We start from the raw sequence: 25,636 nt of genomic DNA, 5'->3' as shown, positions 1-25,636 counted from the left end.
AGTTGAGGTACATAGGTGGATCTTATCTCAACAACAATAGTAGGGCTGGAGAGATGGCTCAGAGGTTAAGAGCACTGTCTGTTCTTCCAAAGGTCTTGAGTTAAATTCCCAGAAACCAAATGATGGCTCACAACCATCTGTAATGAGATCTGGTGCCCTTTTCTGGCATGCAGGCACACATGTTGGCAGAATACTGTATAATAAATAAATAAATAAATAATACAGAATACATCCACCACACCACAAAATGTTGGGCGTGGTGGTCCACGCCTTTAATCTTAGCAGTCGGGAGGCAGAGATAGGCAGATCTCTGTGAGTTTGAGGCCAGCCTGGTCTACAAAGTGAGTTCAGGACAGCCAGGGCTACACAGAAAAACCAAGTCTCGAAAAACAAAAAACAAAACAACAAAAAAGGCAGGCGAAATGCTGGCATGCTACAAAACAAATACTGCAGACATTATTGGTGAAATCTCGACGGGCCACTCTTCCAATAAAATGTTGAGCCAAGGACACAGACGGTTAATATTTGTAGACTAATACTTGTAACGGCGCTTAGAACTAGTAAGGGCTTATTGAAAGAACACAGAACCAAAACGCAGAACTGCGACTCAGGAGTCGCTCTGGCTTCTCAGGCGGCCGGACTCTATGGCAAGTCCTCCGAGGCTGCGGAGCCGCTCTGGTCGCTCCAGTGACTGCTCAATGGTAGGTCATCCCAAGGCTGCGGAGCCGCTCTGGGCGCTGCTAGGTCGCCTCTATGGCGGGTCTTCCGAATCCGAGCATGCGCAGCACTACCCCGCCGGTATCGCTATGGTAGCGGCGTCTGGGTGGGCTGGGCCTGGAAGCTCCGGGCCCGAGGGCCCGTATTGATGGAGGACTTCACCTCCTACCCGGCTTGAGCGGGACCTACCCGCTGCCTTACGTGCCGCTCCCTCAGCTTCTCGACTGTGACCCCCTTCGGGAACATGCCCCAGGCTGCCTACTGCTATGTGCGGGTCGTGGGCAGGGGTAGTTATGGAGAGGTGACGCTCGTGAAGCATCGGCGGGACGGCAAGCAGGTCGGGGATTTGGGACCTGGCCAGGGGCGATGAGGAAAGGGGGGCGCCGGGGGCATCCTCAAATGTTCTAGGCCTGAAAGGTGGGCAAGAAACTCATCTCAGCTATGAGGTCAGCTTCCCAGTTCCCTCTATAATAGCAACTCCAAACCTCACCTAGTCTATGGTGTTAGCCAGTGCAAACTTCCTGCCACCTGAACATTTCTTGAGAGCAGGGGCCATGCGGTCCCCAGGCCTAACTCAGTACAGCCTGGCAAGCGCCTTCTCTTGTGCAGCTTTCTCTACTTAAACACTTGGCTCGTCATCTTCTCGCCAGCACTTTGGCCCTTATTTCAGGAGTAGCTACACTAGCCCTGCAGTTTCCTAAGCTCGACTTGTGAGGATTGTCTTTAATTCCCCCAGCGCTGATTGTATTCCTGTCAGTAGGCCAAACCGGCCTCTCCATCTCTCTTGGAACTACCCCCAATACAGGACACACCGTTCTTTCTGGCTAAACGCCCACTCCTTCACAACAAATCCCTGTCGCCTGTCTTTTCTCTAACCGCCACTTTTGCTGGAGTGGTCTTTCTAAACCTCACGTCTGATGCTCCTCCTTTGTGTGAAGTACTTTATCCCATCACCCAAAGGCTGATGAACCAGTTCTTGAGTATGCCTTGCTATCAAGGTGGCCATAGAGTGGCTTTGCACAAAGAGGGACAATTACAAAACCGAAAAGGGGCATCTCATGGCACCACCACGCCAGCGGCAGCAGCAAGCTGAAAGACCCCACCCTCCCAAGTAGAGGCCCTGCTTTCCTGTTCTTGAGTCACGCGCTAGATTCGCTTCTTAGAACACAAGCTTTCACATAAGAGATGAACTCAGTAGGCACCCTGCGGAATTGTGGGACATTTATGCTAAGAGTCAGAGTACAGCTGTAGTAATAACCCTTCAGTTTGTACTTGAGGAAACACATTTATGTGTGTGTCTATTGAAGGAGTGAGTACATTATCTTTGAGATGATTGAGGACAGTTTATTAGATTGTAAAGGATTTTATTGTTAGTGGGAATGATGTCTTATGTGGAAGACCAATGATGCTTTAACTTTATTGGGCCACAAATATCTAACGTGCCTCATACACCTTTTCAGCCTGCAGATGTGTGTTTAAGCTATATCATAATGCTTGCTTGTAGAATAATTTCGAAGTTAAAGAGTCTCTCTCATTTAAATTAGTCATTAGGAGGTTTTTTTCCTTCCTTTGTTTGGTTGGTTTTTGGGTTTTGTTTAGATAGCACATCCCTGTGCTCTCCAGGTTGGGTTTCAAAATTCTGGGCCTCAGTAATCCTTCTTCCTTAGCCTTCAAAGTATCTGGGATTGCATAGTTAAAGAAATAATAAAAATGAAGTATTCTTGCTTGTGACCTGGAAAGGACATAGCCCTGACTTATGACTAGGTAGTAGAGTACCTACCTAGCACGTGCAAGGCCCAGAGTTTAATGCCAGCCCCCTCAAAAAAAAAAAGCATAATTGTCAATGGCAAAGGCAAATTGTCAAAGGCAAATATTGCTTGTTTTGTTTTGTTTTGTTTCTCAGGTTTGGTCTGTGTAGCCCTGGCTGTCCTGGAATGTCCTCTATAGTCTAACCTGGCCTCGAACTCAGATCTACCTGTCTCTGTCTCCCAAGTGCTGGGATTAAAGATGTGTGCCACCACCGCCCGGCTTTTTATGGTTTTTTTTTTTTTGACCTTCCTGCTGCCTCCTCTTCAAAGTATCCTACTGACAATTTTATGCCCTTTGCAGAACAAGTCAGTAGGTCATCTGATAGGCTCTGGAAGGTTGGTTTTTGAGGACTGGGCATTCATGAGAACTTCTAGCTCCTCGTGAACCTACAGAACCCTGTTTTCTTGCACCTTGTAAAATTACATATTTTCTTTGTTAGTACGTCATCAAAAAACTGAACCTCCGAAATGCCTCCAGCCGAGAGCGTCGCGCTGCTGAGCAGGAAGCTCAGCTCTTGTCTCAGCTGAAGCACCCCAACATTGTCACCTACAAAGAGTCATGGGAGGGAGGAGATGGTCTGCTCTACATCGTCATGGGCTTCTGCGAAGGAGGTGATCTCTACCGGAAGCTCAAGGAACAGAAGGGGCAGCTTCTGCCTGAGAGTCAGGTGGTGGAGTGGTTTGTACAGATCGCCATGGCTTTGCAGGTACTGTCTGTCACACCCGGAGCCTCCTGCAGGCTCCCGCGTGGCAGGAGGGCAGCAGGGGTGTTTTCCTGGGCCAGGGATGACGTCATAGGCTGTGACTGACTTCACCAATACAGAAAAAGCTAGAAGTAGACTTTATAAGTATACTGAAATACAGTCATAGCAGGCAAGAGTAGAGAGAGAAATGAACAGTACGGTAATATTTTCAGGGCTGGTTTTTAAGGGGTGTTTGCACATGGGTAGCCAGGCAGTATTTGAGTGTCACCATCATCTGTGTGGGGCTATGTCTGGGTGCTGAGACAGACATCTCTGGGGAGTAAGTATGCAGTGTCAGTAGTCTTTTCCTGGGAAGGTTATGTGCAGGGCGGGCATGACTCAGAGTCCGGCACTTGAGGACCCGAGGCTGCCCTGTTCTTGTGTTCTCTGCCCCCACTGCCACACATAGGCCTTTCTGTTTTTTAATATGGGTGCTGGGGATCCATATTCAAGCCCTTGTGCTTACACAGCAAACACGTCACTGATGGAGCCACCTCCCCAACCCTGAGCCTGCTCTGTCAAGAGTGGTATTTTCTACAGTGCTGTCAGGGTGCCCTAAGAGAGATGGCAGTCAGGTCTTGTTGAAGCTAAGTCTTTGTGCCCTCGCCAAGAGGCACCAAGGGCCTTGGTCTTTGCCCAGCATGCTTTGATATAAAAGGAGCCTTGTTAGAGGCTAGATGTCTCAGCCCCAGGATGATGTCTGCATATTTTCACATGCTTATATGAGGGGGGGGTTGAAAATCTTTTTAATAGCCAGATGGGTCCGCCTTGTAGCATTAGGATGTTTCTGAGTGATGCCTATGTTAACATAGACATGGATCTCATATGTAATTACAGAAGATACCAATTCTTTGTGCATTTAGTATTTTGTAGCAGAGTCCGTTTTAAGAGCCTTGCATAGACAAAGAACAAGGAGGACCGTGTTCTAATCAGTTAGTCATCTGTGTCACATTGAAAGATGCCCAGGCTATTTAATAGTCCAATACTGTGAGGCCCAGGCTGTCCTGTTGCTGTGACACAGTGCATGAACATGCAGAGGAGATTTGTGTTTTAGTAGACACATCCCCCAGAGTGAGGCTGATTTTGAATTATACTCAGGCACTGGGCTTATTTGGCCAGAATTAACTGACATAGTCTAAATTCTTACATGTTCTCTTTAGGGAAAAGTGATGCTGTTGTACTTTAAGGCATTGTCTAGGATTTCGTAGGTCAGAGAGGAGTGCACATCTGGCTTTGCATAAGTTGTTCTACCTTCAGTGGACGTTTGTACGTTTTTGGGTTGGGTTTTTTGTTTGTTTGTTTGTTTGTTTGTTTCCTTGGAGACAAGGACCCACTTAGATTGGCCTGGAACTCACCATGTAGCTCAAGATAATCTCAAACTCACAGCAGTCCTCCTGTGTCAGCCTTTCAAATATAGGACTTAAATGGCCTATGCCACCATGTCTGGCTTATAAGTATATATTTTAACTAGGTCTAGGTATTGTTTAAAAATGACACAATTTTCAAGGCACCAGGAAATAATTGTAGAAGGTACCAGGCCAACTAATATGTGGAACTTAATTTCCTGTGTGTGCATACATGTTCATGTATGTCTGCACATATGTGTGTGTATGTGTGGAAGCCAGAGGTGAAAATGTTAAATGTCTTCCTTTGCTGCTCTGTGCCATTTTGTTTTGTTTTGTTTTTTTCGACAGGGTCTCTCACTGACTGTAAAAGTTACTTGTTTGACAGAGAGCTCCAGGGTGCCTCTAGTCTTCTCCTCCCCAGGGTCAGGAGTGTGCCAGCATGCCTGGCTTTTTAGAGTGCTGTAGATCCAAACCCAGGCTCTCATGCTTGTGTGGCAAGCGCTTTGCCAGCTGAGCCATTTCCCCAGCCCCTGGAACTTACTTTTGTTTAGAGTTTATAGAACACTAATGTTTTGGTTGCCAGGTAACCAAGGCTCTTTAACCCATGTAATTACTGATGATATATAAAAACTAGAGCTAAAGGCTACACAGAGAAAGCCTGTGTCAGGAAAAAAAGAAAAGCAAAAACCAATACCCTAGAACTAAGGAAACAAATTAGTATGCTTACACATAATCAAATTTTTCTCTCTTCTCAGTATTTACACGAGAAACATATCCTTCATCGAGATCTGAAAACTCAGAATGTCTTCTTAACAAGGACAAACATCATCAAAGTGGGTGACCTAGGAATCGCCCGAGTGTTAGAGAGTCACTGTGACATGGCGAGCACCCTCATCGGCACGCCCTATTACATGAGCCCCGAGCTGCTCTCCAACAAACCCTACAGCTACAAGGTAGGCCGCGTACAACGGCAGGGCTGCAGGCAGCTCACCCGTCTCTGCGGGGAGGATCAGGCTTTCAGAGGCCGATGAGTAGTTAAGCCAGAATTAGCTGGGGGTCAGTCGGAAGGAAGTGTATGCTGGTTACCTTTGAGGGGAAATGTAATAAGACATTCTGCGTTTAACCGTTCCCTGCTTTTCTTTTGCAGTCTGATGTTTGGGCTCTGGGATGCTGCGTGTATGAAATGGCCACCCTGAAGCACGCCTTTAATGCAAAAGACATGAATTCTTTAGTTTATCGGATTATTGAAGGAAAGGTAAAAAAAATTTTCAGAATAATTGATTTAGAATAATTGAACAAGGTTTATAAAATAGAGCTTTGTAAATATCTATTGTCAAAATCATTGCTCTTTTTTTTTTCCAGTGCTGGGGTCACACCCAGGGCAAATGCAGGGCAAGCACTCTGAACTACATACCCAGCCCTCACTAATGGTTTTGATTGATTGACTAATATTCATTGATATTAGTTAGGAATTCATTGATAATTAGGAATATAAGATCTCTTTTGTGTGAAAGGTTGAAGTTGAGATGTCTTTTTTCCCTTAATGTTAAAATGTAAAATCAGCTGATTGGCCGGGCATGGTAGTGCACACCTATAATCCCAGCACTCGGGAGGCAGAGGCAGGTGGATTGCTGTGAGTTTGAGGCCTGCCTGGTCTACAAAGTGAGTCCAGAACAGCCAAGCCTACACAGAGAGACCCTGTCTCAAAAAACAAAAACAAAAAACCAAAACAAACAAACAAAAGCTGATTGGCTACAAAGAGCTGGCGGTTGGAAACTGTAGCTACGGAAGTATAGGAGCTGTGCGAGGCTATGGGGCCCAGGTAGCCCGCAGCTGAAGGAGCCCTGTTTACAGTGACTCCATGCTGTTCGGAGGTGCTCTTGGGGCTGGCCGTGGTGGTTCACGCCTTTAATCCCAGCACTTGGAAAGCAGAGGCAGGTGGATCGCTGTGAGTTTGAGGCCAGCCAGGTCTACAAAGTGAGTCCAGGACACCCAGGGCTACACACAGAAACCCTGTCTCGAAAAACCAAAAAAAAAAAGAAAAAAGAAAAAAAGAAAAAAAGATGTGTTCTTGGTACAGTTGTGAGTAACTGGTTAAGGACTGCAGGAAGCATTATACCTGATGTGGATGCCGGAAATGGCTTCATGTTATTTCCCTGAGGCTGGCTGCCCTTTGCAGTGATTTAAAGATTATCCCAAGACTCATTATCCCAGTGTTTTTTAAAGTACACAAGTAAAAATTTCAATTATAGGAGCTGAAGAGATGCTTTATTGTTTAAGATTGCTACTGTTCACCCACATAACAGCTCTCAACTGTCCGGAGCTCTAGTCCCTAGGGTGCCTGATGCCCTTTCAGCCTCTGCTGGCACTGTGCTTGCACTGTGATTGTGGTGCATTTACCTACCTGCAGGCAAAATACCCGTACATATAAAATAAAAATGAAGTCTCTGAAATCTGTTTCCAGTTATGCTATTTAAATAATTAGGTTTTTAAAAAGAATAAAAATGTCTCTATTTTCATGGTTTTGTTTTTGTTGTTGTTGGGTTTTTGTTTGGTTGGTTTTGGTTTTGGTTTTTTGAGACAGGGTTTCCCTGTGTAGCCTTGGCTGTCCTGAACTCACTTTGTAGACCAGATCCGCCTGCCTCTTCCTCTTGAGTGCTAGGATTACAGGCGTGCTCCACCACTCCCGGCATGATTTTCATGTTCTTGATAACTACTGCTAGCAATGTATCCCAAGGTCTCCCTTTTCTTTCTTTGAGACAGGCGTAACTCTGGGTGTGTATGTACTTAAATGCAAGTACTTTCCCTGCACCCCCACCTTTGGGGTTTTTGTGGGGTTTTTTGTTTTTGTTTTCTTTTTTCTTTTCTTTCTTTCTTTCTTTCTTTTTTTTTCAAGACAGGGTTTCTCTGTGTAACAGCCTTGGCTTTCCTAAACTCACTTTGTAAACCAAGCTGGCCTCGAACTCACAGAGATCCGTCTGCCTCTGCCTCCCCTAGTGCTGAGATTAAAGGAGTGCATCGCCACGTCTGGCTCTTTTTTGTTTTGTTTTTCAAGACAGGGTTTCTCTGTAGCCTTGGCTATCCTGGTTTCAATTTGTAGACCAGGCTGGCCTTGATTCTGCCTGACTCTGCCTCCCCTAATACTGACAAGTACTTTTTAAAAAGAAGCAAACAGTCTTACTGTACACAGCAGTAGCCAACTTCCTCTTTTGGCTTAATTGTCAGTAAGTGTGTTTTCCTTTTAAGCAGCCCTCTCGTGTTTACAGGAAGAATGCAGCACAACTTATCATTCTCTGTGGTGGCACTTTATTTCTGGTTACTGACTGCTGGACTGTATAATCTGGTATATTAATCTTATTTGTGCTCTTGGGCAAACGAGATAGCTCAGTGGGTAAAGATGCTTGTGTCACAATCCTGACAACCTGAGTTTGATCCCAGAACCCATGGTGGGAGGAAAGAACAGGCTCCCAAAAGTTGTTTTCTGGCTTGAACGTGTGTATGCTCATGCATGCACTGCACCCATACTCACATGCTAGTAATAAATAACATTTAAAAGAAAAGAAAAAGAAACTTGTGCTTGGGCTGGAGAGATGGCTCAGAGGTTAAGAGCACTGACTGCTCTTCCAAAAGTCCTGAGTTCAATTCCCACATCATGGCTCACAACCATCTATAATGAGATCTAGTGCCCTCTTCTGGTGTACATGCAGACAAAACACTGTGTACATAATAAATAAATGAATCTTTTAAAAAAAGAAAAGGAAACTCGTGCTTACATCTGGAGGACCTCGTCCTCAAATGGGACTACTGGGCTGAAGGAAGAGCTGCTGCACTCCTACAGCTTGTTGTAAACACAGCAGACAGTTTTGATAGCTATTTTTATTTTTCTGGATATATGACTTTAAATGAGTAAATGTAAATAATTTTAAATGTCATAATGATTTTAAATAGTGGGAAATACCTGCCAGCTTTCACTTTGTCTCATAATGTCCTTAATCATAATTATAGTATTGTTATTTTTTGCAGTTGCCACCAATGCCAAAAGTTTATAGCCCAGAGCTGGCAGAGCTGATAAGAACAATGCTGAGCAGAAGGCCTGAAGAAAGACCCTCTGTGCGCACCATCCTGAGGCAGCCGTACATAAAACACCAAATCTCCTTATTTCTGGAGGCCACGAAGGCGTAAGATACTTCCCTTACAGAATGCTGGGCTAAACATGGGGCAAAAGAGGGTGGTTTCTAGATTTTCAGTAAAAATTTATGGTGAGTTGTTTGTTTAATGAAAAGTAAAATTGTGTAATTAGAACATGTAAGGAGACAAAACTCTACTGTCGTGGTGGTTTTTGGCTTGGGTCTCTCAGAATTTAACTTAACATAGGAAAGTAAAAAAAAAAATTATTTAATGGAAGTTTTATGTTTCAAAAGTAGAATAAAGTTTAATAATTGAAAGACCCCCAAAGCATCACACCTAATGCATCTGTGACAGGCCAGCAAGAAAGGGAATTGTGTGAAGGAACTGTGTGGAAAGCATAAAGGAAAATTAGAATTATTTTACTAAGGACTACACATTTCTCTCAACCTTAGCTTTCCATTTTTTACTTATTTTAAATTTTATTGTTTATTTAGTGTTGGGGAGGCATTGTTCAAGATAGGGCTTTTCAGTGTTTCTCTGGCTGTCTCCAAACTTAGAGATCACCTGCCTCTGTCTCGCAAGTGCTGGGATTAAAGGTGTGTGTTACAACTTCCCAGCTTTTTTTTTTTAATTTTTTATTTATGCATATGTGAATGCCCGTTGAAGCCGAAAATAAGGCATCAGACCCCTTGGAACTGAAATTAATAGGTGGTTTTGTGCCGTCTGATTACGTGCTAGGAACTGAACTTGAGTCGTTTGGAAAGCAAAAAGCACTCCTAACTGCTGGCCCATCTCTGCAGTCCCTTGTACCTGCTTTTTTTTTTTTTTTAAGTGCTGTTAGCTCAAAATAATTGCTATGCAAAAGTGCATTTCCCCCCTTGAGAGAGGGTTTCTCTGTGTAGCCCTGGCTGTCCTCAGAACTCACTTTGTAGGTCAGCATTGCCTCAAACTTATGAAGGTCTGCCTGCCTCTGCTTCCCAAGTGCTGGGAGTAAAGATGTGCGCCACCATGCCAGGCAAAGGTACATTTTTAGGGTAGCATATTCTGGCTCCTGTCGCATACGTATTAGTCAGATCTAGTGGCACAGGCCTATATATCTCAGCTACTCAGGATCACAGATACAAATCCTGCCCAAACTAGAGAGTGAGCCAGCCAGGCCAACTCAGGGAGACCTTGTCCCAAAACTAAAACTGGGCTGGGCATTTAGCTCAGTAGTAGAGTGCTTACCTTGTATGTGCAAGGTCCCCAATTTAAATCCCAGTATCATAAAAAGAAAACACAGAAAATATTAAAATTTGCATAATTATTGAAGTAAACAACCTAGAGAACCAGCCGGGCGTGGTGGCGCACGCCTGTAATCCCAGCACTCGGGAGGCAGAGGCAGGCAGATCGCTGTGAGTTTGAGGCCAGCCTGGTCTAAAATCTGAGTCCAGGACAGCCAGGGCTACACAGAAACCCTGTCTCGAAAAAAAACCAACCAACAAACAAACAAAAACAAAAATATCTAGAGAGCCATCTAGAGGGGCTGGTAAGATGGCTTAGCGGGTAAAGACGCACTTGCTACCAATCCTGAGAACTTAAGTTCAGTCTCCAGGATCCACAGAGGGGAAGGAGAACCAAGTCCTACAAGTTGTCCTCTGACCTCCACACATGTGCACACAAATACATGAATAAATGTAATTTTATAACCATTTAGAGAGCTACTATTTTATGTATTCACCATGTAAGAAAATGGTGCTCAGACTTCTGAGTGCTCAAAGGCTTTCTTATAGTACTCTTCAAAAGAAAAGGAGTTCCTTCCTTTGACCACAGTCTGTCTTTTAGCAAACAGATGTTTTGGTATCTAAGACTTAGGGTCAGAGAAGACTGTCACTGTCTTGTTAGCTTCACTTGTGCCTGTGGTGAGATAGGTTTGGGAGGAGAGGAGGCTACGTTAGACATGCTCAGGTCCCTTTTGAGACAAGGCCTTGCTGTGTAGCCCAGAACTTGGACTCTTGGTATCTTGCACCAGCGTCCCACGTGCTGGGATCGCACCAGCATCACTTCTAATTGTCCCTCTGTTGTGCTGTCTTGATCTCTGTGCTCTGCTTTAACGTCCTAGAGACTCAGCGCCTAGAAGCAGCTAAACAGTTAGGGTATTATTCCTGTACACATTTATTCTGCAAGTCAGAGAATATAAGCCAATTATTTTTACTCTTTTTTTTAAAAAAAGACTTATTTATTTATTATGTATATAATGTTCTGCCTGCATGTGCGCCTGCGCACCAGAAGAGGGCACCAGATCTCATTATAGATGGCTGTGAGCCACCCTGTGGTTGCTGGGAATTGAACTCAGGACCTCTGGAAGAACAGCCAGTGCTCTTAACCTCTGAGCCACCTCTCCAGCCCCATATTTTTACTCTTAAAGTTTGCAAAACAATAGTGATATTACTGTAAACATGTAAAACTTTAAAAAAGGAACTTATCCTGGTACTTTTGTATATGAGCTACTTTCTCATAGAAAATGTATCTTGGAGTTTTGTATTTATAGGAGAGTTATAAAGACAGTGCAGACTTCCTCTATGCCCATCTAGTTCCCCCTGTCATTAGCGTCTTAGATTATTATCATGGGCATTTGTCAAAATTAAGACACCAGGGCTCTTGAGATGACTTAGCAAGCAAAGGTGCTTGCCACTAAGCCTGCTGACCTGAGTTCAGTAGAAGGAGAGAACCAGCCTCCCAAGTTGTCTTGTGACCGCATGTGTATGTTTGTATGTGTTCTCATCTGCATACGCACAATAAACAAACAGGTGTGATTTTAAAAATTGGTTTAAAAGTAAGAAACCAGTTCTGGGTGTAGTGGCGCATACCTTTAATCCCAGCACTCGAGAGACAGAGGCAAGCAGATCACTGTGAGTTCAAGGCCAGCCTGGTCTACAAAGTGAGTCCAGGACAGCCAAGGCTACACAGAGAAACTCTGTCTTGAAAAACCAAAAAAAAAAATTAAAAAAATTAAAAAATAAGGGATGCATTGCAGACACGCATTTCACGTATTCTTTCAAACCATCAAGCATCACTGTTGATAATAGTGCTTTCTTTTCTTCCCTATAAAGAAAAACTTGCAAAAATAATGTTAAACACTGTGACTCCAGAGCCAAGCCTGCTGTGGCTGTAGTTTCCAGAAAGGAAGAAGCAGATCATGAAGTGATCCACTGCCAGCGACGCTCTTCTGCGGGCTCTGCTGTACATGCCATGGTATGCGTCCTGTGGTCACGCCTTAGGAATCCTGTGAACAGCATGGCGTTTACGTGAGCGGTTTTTATGTGGAAATGACTGCTTTTCTAGAGATTCGTTGTGCAGTTGCTTCCAATTTTAAAGCATACTGGTGAAGGTCAGTCTTTACTCTCCCTTTGTCTGCAGTAGGCTGCCAAACTGTTCATGAAGTCAGTGTAATAGCTTTTTCATTTTTTTAAGATAAAATTTACAGCCAGGTGGTGGTGGCGGCGGCGGCGGCGGTGCACGCCTTTAATCCCAGCACCTGGGAGGCAGAGGCAGGTGGATCTGAGTTCAAGGCCAGCCTGGTCTACAAAGTAAGTCCAGGACAGACAAGGCTACACAGAGAAACCCTGTCTTGAACCCCCACCCCCAAAAGATAAAATTTACATAACCACTATTTAAAAATATTTTATTTGTGTGTGTGTGTATGTGTGTGTGTGTGTGTGTATGTGTGTGTGTGCGCACGCATGCGCCTGTATGAGTATATTCCCACATGTGAGGGAGAGTGTGACAGCTATGTTTGTAGCTGCCAGATGAGGGCATTGAGTTCTTCAGAGCTACAGTTACAAGCATGTTTTGCATGCCTGGCTTGGTATGTGAGTGTTGGAATCCAGTCTTTGGTTCTCATGATCAATTACACAGCAAGTGTTCTTAGCAGCCATCTCTCCAGTCCCACGTAAGCCCATATAATGAGGACAGGTATGTGCATTTAGCACACTAACAATGTGCAGCTATCACTTCTTTTCTAGTTCCAAAACATTTTCATCAGCCCAAAGAAATTCTTTACACATTGTCACTTCTCACATTCTCCTGCACCTTACTAAACACCAAGTTTTCTGTTTCTATGGATTTTTCTTTCCTGAATATTTCATATAAATAGAATCATATAACATGTGGCATTTTATGTCTGAGTTATTTTTTTTTTTAATTATATAGATAGTGTTCTGTCTGCATATACACCTGCATGACAGAAGAGGGAACCAGATCTCATTACAGATTGTTATGAGCCACCATGTGGTTGCTGGGAATTGAACTCAGGACTCAGGACCTCTGGAAGAACAGCCAGTGCTCTTTTTTTTCCCCCACCCTGGTTTTTTGAGACAGGGTTTCTCTTGTAGTCCTGGCTGTCCTGGCCTCATTTTGTAAACCAGGCTGGCCTCAAACTCACAGAGATCCACCTGCCTCCACCTCAAGAGTGCTGGGATTACAGGTGTGTGCCACCACACCTGGCACAGCCAGTGCTCTTAGCCTCTGAGCCATCTCTTCAGCCACAAGTTAGTATGTTTTTAAGGTCTATCCATGCAGCATATACCAATACCTCAACTCTTTTAGGACTGACTAATAAGCATATAGGTTTATCCATTCATCCATTGGCAGAGGCTTGGGTCCCTCTCACCTGTCAGGCCTTACTGTGAACATTTAGGAGCCAGGCTTGAGCACCCGTTTTCAGATTTTGGGCTATCAGCCTATATGTAAAAGCCAGGCCAAGTGATAATGCTGTGTTTAACTTCATGAGGCATTATAGTTTTCCACAGCAACTATACCATTCTGCATTTTTAATTTCTTCATGTTCCTACAAATAATATTTCCTGTATTATTGACTTTACTTTTATTAATAAATATAATAATATCAGCCAGGAAATGGTGGCTCATGCCTTTAATTCCAGCACTCGGGAGGCAGAGGCAGCAGATCTCTGAGTTTGAAACCAGCCTAGTCTACAAAGTGAGTTCCAGGACAGTCAGAGAAACCCTGTCTCATTAAAAAACAAAACACAGACTCTGGCATTCAGTTATAGTAAAGGAAAATAGACTAACACAAATGGTTGTTACCTCTGTCAATAATCATTTGGTCATACCTGTGAGGGTTTGTATTGGCTTTCTATTCTATTCCATTGGCCAATATGTCTTAGTTTCAGTGCCATATCGCTTTGATTATTTTAGCTCTATAGCGAGTTTTGAAGTTAGGAAACGTGGGTCTTAGAGTTTGTTCTTCAATATTGTTTTGGCTTCTCAAGTTTCCTTATTAATTCTAGGATGAGGTTTTCTGTTTCAGTGAAAAATGTCATTGGACTTTGATAGGTGTTTACTGAGCCTACAGAATATTTTAGGTTTTGTTACAATATTAATAAATCTATGAGCAGAAATTAATTCTTCCTTTTTTGTTGTTGTTGGGTTTGTTGTTTTTTTTTTTTTTCGAGATAGGGTTTCTCTGTGTAGCCTTGACTGTCCTAGACTCACTTTGTAGACCAGGCTGGCCTCTAACTCACAGTGATCCACCTGCCTCTGCCTCTCAAGTGCTGGGATTAAAGGCGTGTGCCAGCACTGCCCAGCCACCTAAATGGTTTTTCTAAATCATGCAAGGCTATTGACCTTTGTCAGAGCATTTCTCTGTATCTGTTGAGATGATCATGTGTTCTTTTCATTCTGTTCATGTAGTGTGTGGAATTTGACTTTGGTGTGTTGAATATTTATTTTAGGCACTGATCCCACATGGCCACATTTTCTCTCTCCCTCTCTCTCTCTCTCTCTCTCTCTCTCTCACACACACACACACACACACACACACACACAAATAAAATATTTTTAAATAGTGGTTATGTAAATTTTATCTTTTAGGGGTGGGAGTTCGAGACAGGGTTTCTCTGTTGTAGCCTTGTCTGACCTGGACTTACTTTGTAGACCAGGCTGGCCTTGAACTCAGATATGCTTTAGCCCATATCCCTGTGCATGATAGGCAGGGCACTGTCTAAGAACTGCAGAACTGCATGACCAGAGACAGAGAGAGACAGAGACAGGTGCAGAGTGAGTTTTCTCCTTCCACCATGAGGGTTCCAGGGTAACCTCAGGCCATGAAACTTGGCAGCAAGTGCTCTTGCCTGCTGAGCTGTCCTGACACTCTGTATTTTAACAACCCCTCAGCATATTGCCCAGTACTCTGGATTATAGTCCCTGTGTTGTGATACAGCCATCATCACTATCCTCAAAAACTCTTTCATCATATAGAACAGAAACTCCCTGCTTCTTTAAGCTGTAACTCCCTATTCTTCTACCCCAGGGCCTTTACACCTCTTTTCTCTATAACTCTGAATTTTCCTGCTTTAGATATTTTTATATAAATAGAATCATATACTGTATATATATATTTGTATACATAATTATATATATATATGTAAAATTTTTCTATATGTAGCTCTGTGCTGTGTAGATCAGGCTGGCCTCAAACTCAGAGATCCATCTGCCTCTGATGCCCGGGTGCTGGGATTAAAGGCCTCTGCCACCGTTGTCCTGCTATATATATAGTTTTGGTTTGGTTTGGTTTGGTTTGGTTTGGTTTTCCGAGACAGGATTTCTCTGTGTAGCCTTGGCTGTCCTGGATTCACTTTTGTAGACCAGGCTGGCTTTGAACTCACAGTGATCTGCCTGCCTCTGCCTCCCAAGTATTGGGATTAAAGTTGTGCGCCCCACACCCGGTTTACCTTTTCCTTCTTTATTTTTTAGTTTATTTTTATTTTTGAGATGGGTTCTCTAATATTTGGCTCTGGCTGTCTTGGAATTCAGTATGTAGACCAGGCTGTCCTCAAATTCATAGAGATCCGCCTGCCTCTGTCTCCTGAGTGCTGGGATTAAAGGCGTGCACCACCACACCTGGCTCTTTCTCTCTTTTTAAAGAGTCTTGCTGTATAACGCTGGGTAGCTTAGAGCCCACTTTGTGTGCAGGCTGACCTCAGATCATGACAGTCCTCCTACTGTCCGCCCCTCAGGGGCTGGGCATGGAAGTGTGGCCCACTGTGCGCACCCTGTGTTTGAATAGCAATTCTAGAACCATCAGTCCCCGGGTACCTGCCTGCCTGCCTGCCTTTGTGTTTTTAGAGTGCATGCCAAAATATAGAGTTGCTGAGCTAGATGTTAGTTCTATGTTTAACTTTTAGAAGCAGATGTTGCTCCTTTTTGAGTTAATTTTTGTATATGGTATAAGGTGCTGTAGTAACTTCAGAACATCTTTTCACCCAGGGTGAAGATAAGTGTTTGTCCCAAGAGAAACCAATGGCCATTGGTCCCTTGAAATCACCTGCTAGTCTCAAAGGCCACACTGACAAACAAGACATGAACAATACTGCAGAGTCACTCGCCACAGTCAGTAGGATAAATGTCGATATCTTACCTGTAGAAAGCAGGGACTCAGTGAAGGACGGCATAGCTCAGGAGGACCAGCCTAGACACGTGGATTCCGCTCATGAAGTGGACAGCCAGTGCAGTGTTTCTCAAGAGAAGGAGGAGAGGCCACAGGATAATACCAAGTGCAGTGACGACGGGGATGGGGAGCCAAATGAGCCAGTGACGCCATTGCATCCTCCAAAGACAGACCACCAGCCAGACCACCAGGTGAGTGGGACACAGAAGGAGAAGCAGGAAATATGGCTGGAGAGATGGTTCACTGGTTAAGAGCGCTGTTGCTCTTGCAGCGGACCTGGTTCCCAGCGCTCACATGGGGCCTCACAATCATCCACAGTCCAGTTCCAGCAGATCCTCCATGGGTGCTAGCATGCCTGTGGCCCACATACATATATGCAGACAAAGTGTGCATACCTATAAAATTAAATAAATCTAAAATGTTTTAATTACTAAAAGCCAAAGATGTAGGCATGTCTTACCTATGTTTAGAAAGTCAGTTATTTGTTGTGCAAATTTAAAGTAGAAGACTATTTTAATCACCTATAAGACAACAGCAATAACAAGTGAACCAAGCAAGCCATGTGCAGCGACACTCGCTCCCTCCTCCTCATTCTCAGCCCATGGCGGTATTGGTCCATGGATTTCCCAGTAAACAGAGCCATGGGATTCACGGCCTTTTGTGTCTGGTTTCTACTTTACATAATGTGTAATGTTTTCAAAGTTTATTCATGGCATGCATACACCCAGTATGCTTTCTATTGTCAAATATGTTCCCCTCTATGTATCTGGATATAATGCTTTGAATTTTTTTTGGTGTATGCATGTGTGGTGTTCAGGATTGAGTCAGGGCTTTTCACATGTTAGGTTAGACAGTTCTTTCTGCTGCGTTAACTCTTCAGCCCTGCTATGAATATTTGTGTATATGTTTCTTTTAATATTTTTGTTTTTTTTTTTAATGCGTGTGTGTATTTTGCCTGCATCTGTGTGTAGTGTCCAAAGAAACAAGAAAAAGGTGTTGGATCTTCTAGGTTTAGAGTTATAGACAATTGTGAGCCACCAAGTGGGTGCCAGGAATTGAACCCAGGTCCTCTGGAAGAGCAAAGAGTGCTCTTTACCCAAGTCACCTCTCCAGCTCCTGTACACTTATAAAAAATAAGATTTTAAAAATTCATTTATTTTGTGTGCATGTATGTGTGTGTATGGAACATATGTGTGTTATGGCATCCAAGTAGAGAGGAGAGGACAACTTATGAGAGTTGGATTCCTCCTCCTCCTGCATGGGTCACCAGGCGTGGTGGCAAGTGCTTTTACCCACTGAGCCACTTTACCAGCCGTGTGTGTGTGTGTGTGTGTGTGTGTGTGTGTGTGTGTGTGCACTCATGCATTTGTGTGTATGTATATATATATACATATATATATATACATATACATATATATATACATATATATATATATATATATATATTTTTTTTTTTTTTTTTTTTTTTTTTTTGGTTTTTCGAGACAGGGTTTCTCTCTGTAGCCTCGGCTGTCCTGGACTCACTTTGTAAACCAGGCTGGCCTCGAACTCACAGTGATCCGCCCGCCTCTGCCTCCCGAGTGCTGGGATTAAAGGCGTGCGCCACCACGCCCGGCTCATTTGTATATTTTTTATGGATATATATTTTCATTTTGTTAGGTAAATAGGAGTGGAATTATTGGATCTGATGCATTTAATTTTTTGTAACTATATTTAACTTTACGTATTATTACTGTGGTGAAGGGAGCCACACATATTGTGGCATGCAGAAAGCAACTCTGTGGAGTTGGTTTTCCCTCATGTTCTGTTGGGTAAATGGGTATGGAATTGTTGGGCCATGGGTTTAATTTTATATAACTGGATGCTTAACTTAGAAAATATTATTGTGAAAATATTATTGTGTATATGGCCTGTGTATGTGCACATGTGTGTATATGTGCATGTGCGTGTGCGTGTGCATGTGCGTGTGTGTGTGTAGCATGGACACTATGGTGTGTGTGTGTGTGTGTGTGTGTGTGTGTGTGTGTGTGTATGCCAGAAAACACCTCTGTGGAGTTGTCTCCCTGACTTTCACGTGGGTTCAAGGGATCTAAGTCAGGCCGTCATGCTTCCATGGCAGAGCTTTTATTCCCTGAGCCACCTCACTGTGTTGTGTTTGATTAAAATGTTTTAATGTTTATGTGTAGGTGTTTTGTCTGCACATATGTCTGTGTACCACTTTTGTGCCTGTTGCCTGTAGAGGCCAGAAGAGAGCATCGGATCTTCTAGAACTGGAGTTACAGCTTGTTGTGGGCAGCCATGTAGGTGCTAGGAGTTGAGCCTGGGTCCTCTGGAGGAGCAGCCAGTGCTCCTAACCCTGAGCCATCTCATCTCTCTAGTACCCACATCGTGTTTAACTTTTTGAGAGAGTGCAATGCAATTTTCCAAAACAACTGTAGTCATTGCTTCCCAGTAGTAATACATGAGGGTCCTGCTTTCTCTGGAATTTTTGTCAGGACTTGTTATTGTCCTTTTTTAAAATACTACAATCAAACACAGCACCTCATGATGCCCAGCTTGGGATCATAGATAGCTATTGGCCCAAATGGTCTGCACTAGAGTCTTAATTTTCTTTTTATTGTTTTTGTTTCTGTTTTTATTTGTTGTTTTTTTGTTTTGTTTTGTTTTGTTTTTAGACAGGGTTTCTCTGTGTAGCCCTAGCTATCCTGGACTTGCTTTTTAGAGCAGGCTGACCTCAAACTCACAGCAATCTGCCTGTCTCTGCCTCCTGAGTGCTGGGATTAAAGGCGTGCACCACCACACCCAGCTTATTTTTATTATTATAAAATTATGTGTGTCTGTGTGTAGGTATGTGCACACAAGGGCAGACGTCCTGTGAGGCCAGAGACATCAGATCCCCTGGAGCTGGAGTTAGGGTTGCCGTGAGCCACCTGCTGTGGCTGCTGGCACATGAGCTTAGGTCTTCTGGGAGAACAGCACATGTTCTTCACCACTGCTGTCTCTCAGACCCCTTCCTGTGGTTTGGACATGTATCTTCCTAGACAAGTGCCTGAGGATTTTTTTTTTTTTGAGGTAGGGTTTCTCTGTGTAGCCTTGGCTGTCCTGGACTCACTTTGTAGACCAGGCTGGCCTCGAACTCACAGCAATCCACCTGCCTCTGCCTCCCGAGTGCTGGGATTACAGGTGTGTGCCACCACGCCTTGCTTGAGGATTTTTTTATACATATACTGGTCATTTGTGTACTTCCCTGGAGAAATAGTCTGTACAGAATTTTGGGCAAATTTTTGAATGTTTATTTTTATTTTATGTGTATGAGTGTTTGTCTGCATGCATATATGTGTATCATATGCATTCCTGGGATCCATAGAGGCAGAAGAGGGTGTTGGATCCCCTGGAATCAGAGTTACAGACAGTTGTGAGTCACCATGTGGTTGCTTGAACCTGAATTTGGTCCTCTGCTAGAGCAGAAAATACTCTTAGCCACTACACCAGCTCGCTAGCCCCTTGTTGCCAGTTTTCTTTTCTTTCCATTTCTATTTTTCTTTTTCCTTTTTTTTTTTAAGGTTCATTTATTTGATGGGCAATGGCAGTGCACACCTTCAATACTCAGAGGCAGAGGCAGGCAGATCTCTGAGTTCCAGAGCAGCCAAGAGTACACAGAGAAACCCTGTCTCAAAAAGACAAAACAAAGTAAAAAGATTCATTTCTTTATATGAATGTTCTGTCTTGCATGTACACCTGAATGTTAGTAGAGCACATCAGCTCCCAGTATACATGCCTGTGAGACACCATATAGGGGTTGGGAATTGAACTCCGCTCCTTTCCTTTGGGGGAGGAGCCAATACTCTTAATCCCTGAGCCATCTCTCTAGCTCCAAAAGTAGTAGGCTTTTTTTTCCCTCTCTCTTTGAGACAGGGTTTTTCTGTGTAGCCCTGGCTGTCCTAGACTCGCTCTGTAGACTAGGCTGACCTTGAACGCACAGAGATCCACCTAAGGGCTGTACCACCATCACCTGCTGTTGCCGTTTGTTTTGTTTTGTTTTTGTTCTTGTTTTTGTTTTTGTTTTTTCTGAGACAGGGTTTCTCTATTACACAGAGCCCTGGCTGTCCTGGACTTTCTTTGTAGACCAGGCTGGCCTCAAACTCACAGAGATCCACCTGCCTCTGCCTCCTGAGTGCTGGGATTAAAAGTGTGTGCCATCACTCCCAGCTGTTGTTGCCAGTTTTTAATTGTTTTATTTCTCCTTTGGTTATTAAATTGAAAGAGTTATTTATTTTAGATACCACATCCTGTGAGATACACGATTTAGCAATAATTGTCTCCCATTCTGTTGGTAGTCTTTTAACTTTTAATTTTTTCTTAGTGCTGGTGACTGTACCTAGGACATTAGGCATATTGGGCAAGTACTCTATTACTGAACTACATTCCAAACCTTAATCTTAGATTTCTTTTGTTAAATTTATTTATAAGCTTTTTATTTAAAATAGTTGCTTTTGTTTGAGGCAAGAGATTAAAAGCTAGAACATTTAGTTAATTAATGTCATTTCCTGTAAACATAAGCATTCACTTTGAGAAAGAGAATGCTTCCATCTTACTTCCATTTTACAATTAAAATTATTTTTAAAATTTGTGTGATGTGTAGGTGTTTTGCCTTCATGGGTTTCTGTGCAGCAGGTGTGTGTCTAGTGCTCAGAAGGCCAGAAGAGGGCGTTGGACCCCCTGGAGCTGGAGCTACAGATAGGTATGAGCTGTCATGTGGTTGCTGGGAATTGAACTCAGGTCCCGTGGAAGAGCAGCCAGTGCTCTTCCCTGTGGAACTATCTCTCTAGCCTTTCATTTTGCAGTTTCAACAGTAGTGTGGAGAGTTTGCCATTTGCAGTTCTAAAGACTGTTGCGTTACTCTGTGTAGTTCCCTTGTATGTTTCTTTTATTTTATTGCTTTTAAGGATCAAGTTACTGGCGGATGTATTGTAGAAAAACAGGACGGCATCCACCCAAGATTCCAGCCACACAGCTCTGTGTCTGAACCTTCTGTGTCCCGACAGCAAAGGCAGAAAAAAAGAAAACAGACTGACCATGGTCAGACAAAGAGCCAGGTCAGCAATCTCTTTGCAGTGAGTCATCGTGCTGCGTGGGAAGCAGACTCTGGGACGCTTGCCTTTTGTTTAGAATGGTTAGCAGTTGCCAAAAAGTGCAGAAGAGATGCAGAGTGTGGATCAGGAAGCTGAGCAAGGATAAAAAGCTTAATACCAACTTTCAACTATCAGTGAGTTGGAAATATAGCAGAACTTAATGGATCATTTAAAAGTTAAAGGAACAGCCTGTTTCGTTCCATTGTGTTATGTTGCTAAATACTGTTTCATGTATATTTTCTTAACTGAATATACGTATTTTTCCTATAGTGCTGGGAAATGAACTCAGGGTCTGGTATATGCTATGTAAGCACTCAACTACCGAGTTGCAGTACTAGCCCTCAGTACCTCCTCCATTAAAATGCCTTCCGTTAATACCTTTCCCTAACTTGCTAGGTAGTCGTTCACTCTTGGCAGTCTCCATAGCACAGGCGGGCTTGACACTGTGACTTCCTTGCCTCGGCCTTCCAAATAGCTGGGACTATGGCCTGCACAACCAGGCCTGGCTTTTTAAAAATGTTTATGTAGCTCAGTTGGTAGAGCGCTTGCCTGGGTTCATTTACCCAGCACCAAGTAAACCAGGCATGGTGGCACAAACCTGTGATCCCAAAATTTAGGACATGTAAATATGAAAATCTGAAATTCATGCTTATCCTTGCCTACATATAGTCAATTTGAGGGTAGCCTGGGGAACATGAGACCTTCCTTTGTGAAAAAAAAATTGTTTTTTAATGCTTTAAAATTTTTAAGGATAAATCATTGGTGAATGCACGGGGGACTTGCCAGTGGGAAGCTTTAGAGACAGGTGTATATGAAACTAATACTCTTCCCCTCTTTACATTACTTAAGTTCCAAGAGTCACCCCCTCGGCTTTTGCCTTCTCACCCTGCTGTTGGAAAAGTGGATATCATATCAACACAGCAAAATAATGAAAACCAAAGTAGACCTGTGGCTGGGTCTGTAAACAGTTCAACATCATCATCAAAGGTTTGTATGAATGTGTGCTGGGTTTAAACATACTTCTTATAAAGCTTTGGATTATAAAATCTATGTATATTGTGGCGGTTCATAATAAACATATTAGCCCCACTTTACCAATTATAGAAGAGACATTTGTGCTTTCACAGCATTAGCTTTGATTGACATGGACATAGCCTACACCTCCAAAGATAGCCACTTGTGGTTGCTTCTGAGTATAAGAAGTGCAAGAGCATTTTTTTTTTTAAGATTTATATATTTATTTATACAGTGTTCTGCCTGCATGTTAGCTTGCGTGCCAGTAGAGGGCACCAGATCTCAGTGTAAATGGTTGTGAGCCACCATGTGGTTGCTGGGAATTGAACTCAGGACCTTTGGAAAAGCAGACAGGGCTCTTAACCACTGAGCCATCTCTCCAGCCCAAGAGCATCTTCTTGCTCTTCTACAAATGAGCACCTTCCAGAAGCCACAGCTGTGATCAGCCCTTAATAGCTGTAACCCTTGCGTGTGCTAGACTCCACATGCAAAGTGGTTTCCACCCCTTGAGAGACCAGTGGGAGGCCTTTACCATTGGCGCAGGGACAGTGAATAGAAACAGGAATAACTCCATGACTGTCTTTCAAAGGATCGACCGTTATCAGCCAGAGAGAGAAGACGACTAAAGCAGTCACAGGAAGAGATGCTCCCCTCAGGTGAGCTTGGTGTCTTTACCTAGTTGGTTGTTGATAGCTGGCGAGAAGCCCTGGCTCTGGTTGGTAGGTGTACAAGCTCTGAAGCAGCAATAGTCTCTTTGGGGAAAGGATTCGGAAGAGTTTTTGGAATTTTTTGGATAAGCCTTGTAGAATATTGTAGAGTGCTGGATCTTGACTATGTATCAGAGTAAGGGGGCTAACGTGAGAGCCAGGCACTGGGGGGTGCTCAACAGCTAAGAGCACTTGCTCGTTGCTCTTGCAGAGGACCAAGGTCAGATCCCAGGACCCACACGGTGGCTCGCATCCATCTTTAACACCAGTTCCAGGGGATCTGACACCCTCTTCTGACCCGTGTGGAGCAGGTGTGCACACATGTATGCAGGTGGAACATTATACACATAAAATAAAATGTATAAACCTAAAAATATAAAACAAACAAGTAAATAAATATATTTAAAAGGGAGGGAGGGAGGGAGGGAGGGAGGGAGAGAGAGAGAGAGAGAGAGAGAGAGAGAGAGAGAGAGAGAGAGAGAGAGAGAGAAAGCCAGAGGGCTTTGAACTTTGCCATCTCAGGCTGGAAATCAGGGCGCCTCACTGGGCTAAGGAATGTAGGGCTTTTGTTTTGCTTTGGGGACAGGATCTTTATGTGAGCCTTGGCTGGGCTGGGATGTACTATGTAGACTAGGCTGGTCTTGAACTCCGAGATCCATCTGCTGCTGCTTTCTGAGCGCTAGAATTAAAGGTGTGTGCCACCAGCCTCCATGGATAATTCTGGTTTAAACTGTTGCATATATGTATGTAAGTCCCATGCATGCCTAGTGCCCACAGAGGTCAGACGTAGTCTTTAGCTTACCTGAAACTGGAGTTATGGATGTTGTGAGGCAGCATGTCTGTGCTGGCAACAGAACGCAAGTCTTCTGCAAGAGCATCAAGCGCTCTTAACTGCTGAGCCGTCTCTCCAGCCCCGCTGTGGGTCTCCTTACTACCATCACCTAAACGTTGTATTACCAGTTCTTCTTTATTAAAGGTGACTGTCTCCAGCATGGTAAATGTGTTAAGGGTAATATTTTGTTTTCTATTTTTAGACACCCCCAAAGGTAGGCTGTTACCCTGTGGTTCCAGAGGGTTAAGTAACTTGTGCAAGGTCCAAAGCTAGTAAATACAGGATTAAATTTGTCCAAAATACAGACACCAGACTGATGATGAATGTGCTGTTTGGGTTACTGTAGCCTACTCTTTCTATGGTATCTTCTGTACTGTGTACAATGTCCTGCTTGGTTGAGTCCAGCCAACTACAAACAGCTACCAGGGTGTTCATATTTTCAGGCCCTTCATTTTGGAGAACTCCAAGTGGGATGGAGCCAGTGAAACCACAGGAGGAAGACCAGGCCATCCCTGCCCAACGAGTCTCTTCTGACTGCAGCATTGCTCAGGTGCACCACACAGCCCTGAGGGAAAAGGTGATGTGGCTATCCTGGAAAGCCTAGGACAGCAAGCTTCACAGATGTCAGCATCATTTACTTAGGGGCACTGCTGACCAAGTTATTCCTTCTTAGAGTCAGGGTCTCAGGCCTAGGCTGACCTGGAGCTTACTATATAGCTGAGGATGGCCTTCAGATCTTCCAGCCTCCACAAGGTGTTGAGAGTACAGGCACACACTACCATACTCAGTTCATTTTAAGATAAAATCTGTATGTAGACCAGGATGACCTTGAACTTTTGACTCTCCTGTCGTAGAATCTGGCTTACTCAGTATTCCATTGCTGTGAAGAGACACCATGACCACGGTAACTCTTATAAAGGAAAGCATTTAGCTGAGCAATGGTGGCGCACATCTTTAAAGCACTCAGGAGGCAAAGGCAGGGAATCACTGAGTTTGAGGCCAGCCTGGTCTACACAGTGAGTTCCAGAATAACCAAGGCTACACAGAGAAACCCTGTCTAAAAGAAAGAAAGAAAGAAAGAAAGATAGATAGATAGATAGATAGATAGATAGATGGATGCATTTACCTGGGGTTGCTTTGTAGTTTCAGAGTTTTTAGCTCACTGTTGAAATGGTTGGGAGCATGGTGGCACACAGGCAGTCATGGTGCTGGAGGAGCTGAGATATCTACATCCAGATTCAGAGACAGCAGGAAGAGACTGAGTCACTGGGCATGGCTTGAGCATTTGAAACTCCAAAGCCCACCTCTAGTAACACACTTCCTCCAGCAAGCCACATGTACTCCCATGAGGCCACACCTCCTAATAGTGCCACTTCCTGGTGACCAAGTATTCAAATCTGTGAGCCTATGGGGACCATTCTTATTCAAGCCACCACAGTGTCCCAATTCCTGAGACTGAAGAAAGCCATGTGCCACCGTGCCTTTCTTTTTCACTTATGATTCCGAAAGGAATTCAGCTGAGCAGTGGTGGTGCATGTCTTTAATTGCAGCGCTTAGGAGGCAGAGGCAGGGGATCTCTGAGTTTGAGGACAGCCTGGTCTATATATTGAGTTCCAGGACAGTGAGGGTTACAGAGAGAAACCCTGTGTTAAGAAACCAAACCAAAACCAACTAACCAACCTAACAAACAAAACAAACAAACAAAAAAAGAAAGGAGAGGCTGGAGAGATGGCTCAGTGGCTAAGAGCACTGATTGCTCTTT

At 43.8% G+C, this 25,636-nt stretch overlaps 1 protein-coding gene across 4 annotated transcripts in view; it reads left to right on the top strand.

The window, feature by feature from the left end:
* Window positions 1-758: 758 nt before the first annotated feature.
* Window positions 759-25,636, top strand: part of NEK4 (NIMA related kinase 4) — a 41,659-nt gene continuing 16,781 nt past the window's right edge. Inside the window, exons 1-11 of one of the 4 annotated variants that reach the window (XM_084793922.1) lie at window positions 759-1,054; window positions 2,966-3,232; window positions 5,370-5,567; window positions 5,762-5,869; window positions 8,638-8,792; window positions 11,835-11,976; window positions 16,009-16,380; window positions 21,136-21,303; window positions 22,171-22,308; window positions 22,925-22,991; window positions 24,318-24,451. In XM_084793922.1, coding sequence (XP_084650048.1) covers window positions 962-1,054; window positions 2,966-3,232; window positions 5,370-5,567; window positions 5,762-5,869; window positions 8,638-8,792; window positions 11,835-11,976; window positions 16,009-16,380; window positions 21,136-21,303; window positions 22,171-22,308; window positions 22,925-22,991; window positions 24,318-24,451 — 1,842 coding nt within the window. In that variant the 5' untranslated portion in view covers window positions 759-961. The remainder of the gene's footprint in view (window positions 1,055-2,965; window positions 3,233-5,369; window positions 5,568-5,761; window positions 5,870-8,637; window positions 8,793-11,834; window positions 11,977-16,008; window positions 16,381-21,135; window positions 21,304-22,170; window positions 22,309-22,924; window positions 22,992-24,317; window positions 24,452-25,636) is intronic. The other 3 variants (XM_084793923.1, XM_084793920.1, XM_084793921.1) reach the window with 3 other exon arrangements.

The sequence above is a fragment of the Acomys minous genome (genome assembly GCF_964271855.1).
Source record: "Acomys minous genome assembly, chromosome: 9".
Lineage (NCBI taxonomy): Eukaryota > Metazoa > Chordata > Mammalia > Rodentia > Muridae > Acomys > Acomys minous.
This window is presented reverse-complemented; position numbering and strand designations above follow the sequence as displayed.